Raw genomic sequence first — 2,964 nt, 5'->3', positions numbered from 1 at the left:
TCATCCTGCCGAATCTTTTCCCTCTCCTTTTGCTTCGTCCTTCGTAGGTAATACTTATCCTCCACCTGTCGCTCTCTTCCAGAATACAGAGGCATTCGACACTTCGGAAGACATTGCTCTAGAAGACCCAGCAACGAGAGAGAAGTCATTCGTTCTTCTCCAACGACAACCACACTCGCTTCACACTCGCCATTGTCCCCGCGCTTAATTGCTCCGAGGGACCGCAGCTCATTCGAGTCTGCCGCGGGATAGCTGCTACTTTATCTTGAGCAATCGAATCGGCTTCAATCAGCATTCACAATGGACCAAGATCATTACAACCAACCCTACTACTCCAGGCAAGTCGCCGGACAGCCTTCGCAGGCCACAACTGCCGCCGGCACCCCGATGCGCCCAGGCACTCCCGAGACGGGTCGCAACCCGTTCAACGACGGTGCTGAGTCGCAAGCATCGCAACGCCCTGGAATGGGCACAAACCCCTTCGGCACTCCCGCCGTCTCTCGTCCTGCTTCAAGCTTCGGCTCATCGAGTGCCATTGGCACCCGTTTTGATGAGCGTTCTCAGCGCTACTTCCACTCTAGACGTATCCGCAAGGAGGATGTGGAGAAGCCTTGGCTGGACAAGGCCGACCCCAAGGAGAAATGGGTTACCATCATTCCCATCATCGGCATCCTGGTTGGCCTGGGAATCTCGGGTTTCCTCATCTGGGACGGTATTCGCAGTGTCGTCAAGCACAAGTACTGCCCCGTGCTCATCGAGGACTTCAGCTCCGGCAACCTCGACAGCAAGATTTGGACCAAGGAGGTCAACGTCGGTGGCTTTGGGTACGTTCTGTCATTCTCTCTACTCTGCAATGACGCTAACAAGGGTCCAGAAATGGCGAATTCGAGTGGACAACCGCCGATGAGGAGAACATTTACTTCAAGGACGGCAACCTCGTCATTCACCCTACTCTCACCGATAACCAGATGATTGAGAAGGACACCGTCGTTGACCTGCTCAAGGATGGAACTTGTACATCGGACAAGTTCACTGACTGTGTTGCCGCCACCAACACTACCACCGGTAACGCCACTATCGTTCCTCCCGTCAAGTCTGGTCGCCTCAACACGAAGAAGGGTGCGACCATCAAGTACGGACGTGTCGAGGTCGTCGCCAAGCTTCCCAAGGGTGACTGGCTCTGGCCCGCCATCTGGATGATGCCTGTTACGGATACCTACGGTGGCTGGCCTGCCTCTGGAGAGATCGATATTATGGAGTCTCGCGGCAACAACTGGACCTACGAACAGGGTGGCGACAACATCATGTCATCAGCTTTGCACTGGGGACCTGACCAGGCCAACGACGCTTGGTGGAGGACCAACAACAAGCGCCAGGCTCTTCACACAACCTACGGAGACAACTTCAACACCTTCGGTCTCGAGTGGTCTCAGAAGTACCTTTTCACATACGTCAACAGCCGCCTGCTCCAGGTCATTTACACCAACTTCGACGAGCCCATGTGGCAGCGCGGAGATTTCCCCCAGGCCAACTCCAATGGTACCCGCCTGACGGACGTCTGGAGTCAGACCGGTCGTCCCAACACGCCCTTCGACCAGCAATTCTACCTCATCCTCAACGTCGCCGTCGGCGGCACCAATGGATGGTTCGAGGACGGCAAGTCCAACAAGCCGTGGGTCAACACCAGCCCCAACGCCAAGAAGGATTTCTGGACAGCGACCGACCAGTGGTTCCCGACCTGGACCCAGCCCGAGATGACCATCAAGAAGGTGTCCATGTGGCAGCAGTGCGACGGCAACGAGGAGCTGTAAAAAGCACATGCAGCTGAATGACTTATTTCTTTTTCGCGGCCGGGAACATAGACATGTTTATTTTTGGGAAATAGATGACGGGCATGCGGTGCGGTTTCACAACGGACGGCAATGAAATTTCGGAATACCACATCTTTGGATTGCTTTCCTCCAAGCTCGGCGTGCTGGTGGCGCGTCGGCGCCTGTATATGACGACGATGTCTTTGGCTATATTAATTGCGTCGCCGAGGAGCCGTCACTCTGGGATGGGGAAACGTTACACTTACCACCATAATGAATTTGAGAACCCATTTACACATTCCGTGAGGCAGACGAGATGTTCATCTCATCATCACCTGCAAGGTAATTTGCGAAGATGGTCACGTGCCAAGCATCATCATTGTGCATCTGCAGCCATTCATCCCTGCGTCTCACTCGACTCAACGCAGGTAAATGGCCGATGCAGTCATGCCGTACCACCACCACCACCGTGAGACCGGCGCCGGTTCATGCCTCGTCGACGGACAATTCTTGTTGTCCTCTCTCATGCAGACGCAGCAGCACACTCACCGGGCAGATAATGCGCGAACCTGCCTGGGAGTCGCTGGCCTGGCTGGCCTGGACTCAATAAACCTCGCTCGGCCTGCAGCCCTGCGGCGGTGGACCAGCTACACGGCATGGCCAAGAACCAAAGGGCCGCCGGAGGGCCCTTTTTTTTTTTTTTTCCTCAGTGTGCGTTGCTGATCCGGGCCCCGGTTTGTCTGTCGGGCGTACGTACGCGGTCGAATGGCGAACGAGTGACTCGGCTTTCATTGTATTACATGTTACGTGAAAACCTAGCGGCGGGAGTCGTCCGAGTGAAAGTGAGAGTGACAGTGAGAGTATCCGTAAGAGTGTCTTTGCCACGCATCAATAACGAAAATCTTGGAAAGTTGGACAAAATTGACTGCTAGTGCATGCCGGTCACACTCTCTTCCCCTCCCTCTAATTCTCCAATATTCTTCCGCGCAACGAGTTCGGATCCCGAGAGGTGTTACGGACGGGAGGACATGTGGACATCAATCCCTCTTGCAGTGATGTCAACGTGATTTTGCTTCCTTTTTGTGGGGTCCGCGGACTGATCACGATCAACGAGGTTGAGATTTTCCCGTGTCTCGCTTCAGGTATATAGAGT

General features: G+C 54.6%; 1 protein-coding gene across 1 annotated transcript; it reads left to right on the top strand.

The window, feature by feature from the left end:
- Nucleotides 1-300: 300 nt before the first annotated feature.
- CkaCkLH20_07459 (beta-1, 3-glucan-binding protein) lies at nucleotides 301-1,811 on the top strand (the record flags this gene model as incomplete). The annotated part of the gene is made up of 2 exons (XM_038890176.1): nucleotides 301-824; nucleotides 875-1,811. The coding sequence occupies 2 exons, from the start codon at nucleotides 301-303 to the stop codon at nucleotides 1,809-1,811; spliced, it is 1,461 nt and encodes a 486-aa protein (XP_038744654.1).
- Between the last annotated feature and the right edge of the window lie 1,153 nt (nucleotides 1,812-2,964).

The sequence above is a fragment of the Colletotrichum karsti genome, assembly GCF_011947395.1.
Source record: "Colletotrichum karsti strain CkLH20 chromosome Unknown Scaffold23, whole genome shotgun sequence".
Classification (NCBI taxonomy): Eukaryota; Fungi; Ascomycota; class Sordariomycetes; order Glomerellales; family Glomerellaceae; genus Colletotrichum; species Colletotrichum karsti.
Note: the sequence above shows the minus strand (reverse complement) of the source record. Positions and strands in the feature narration are given on the sequence as shown.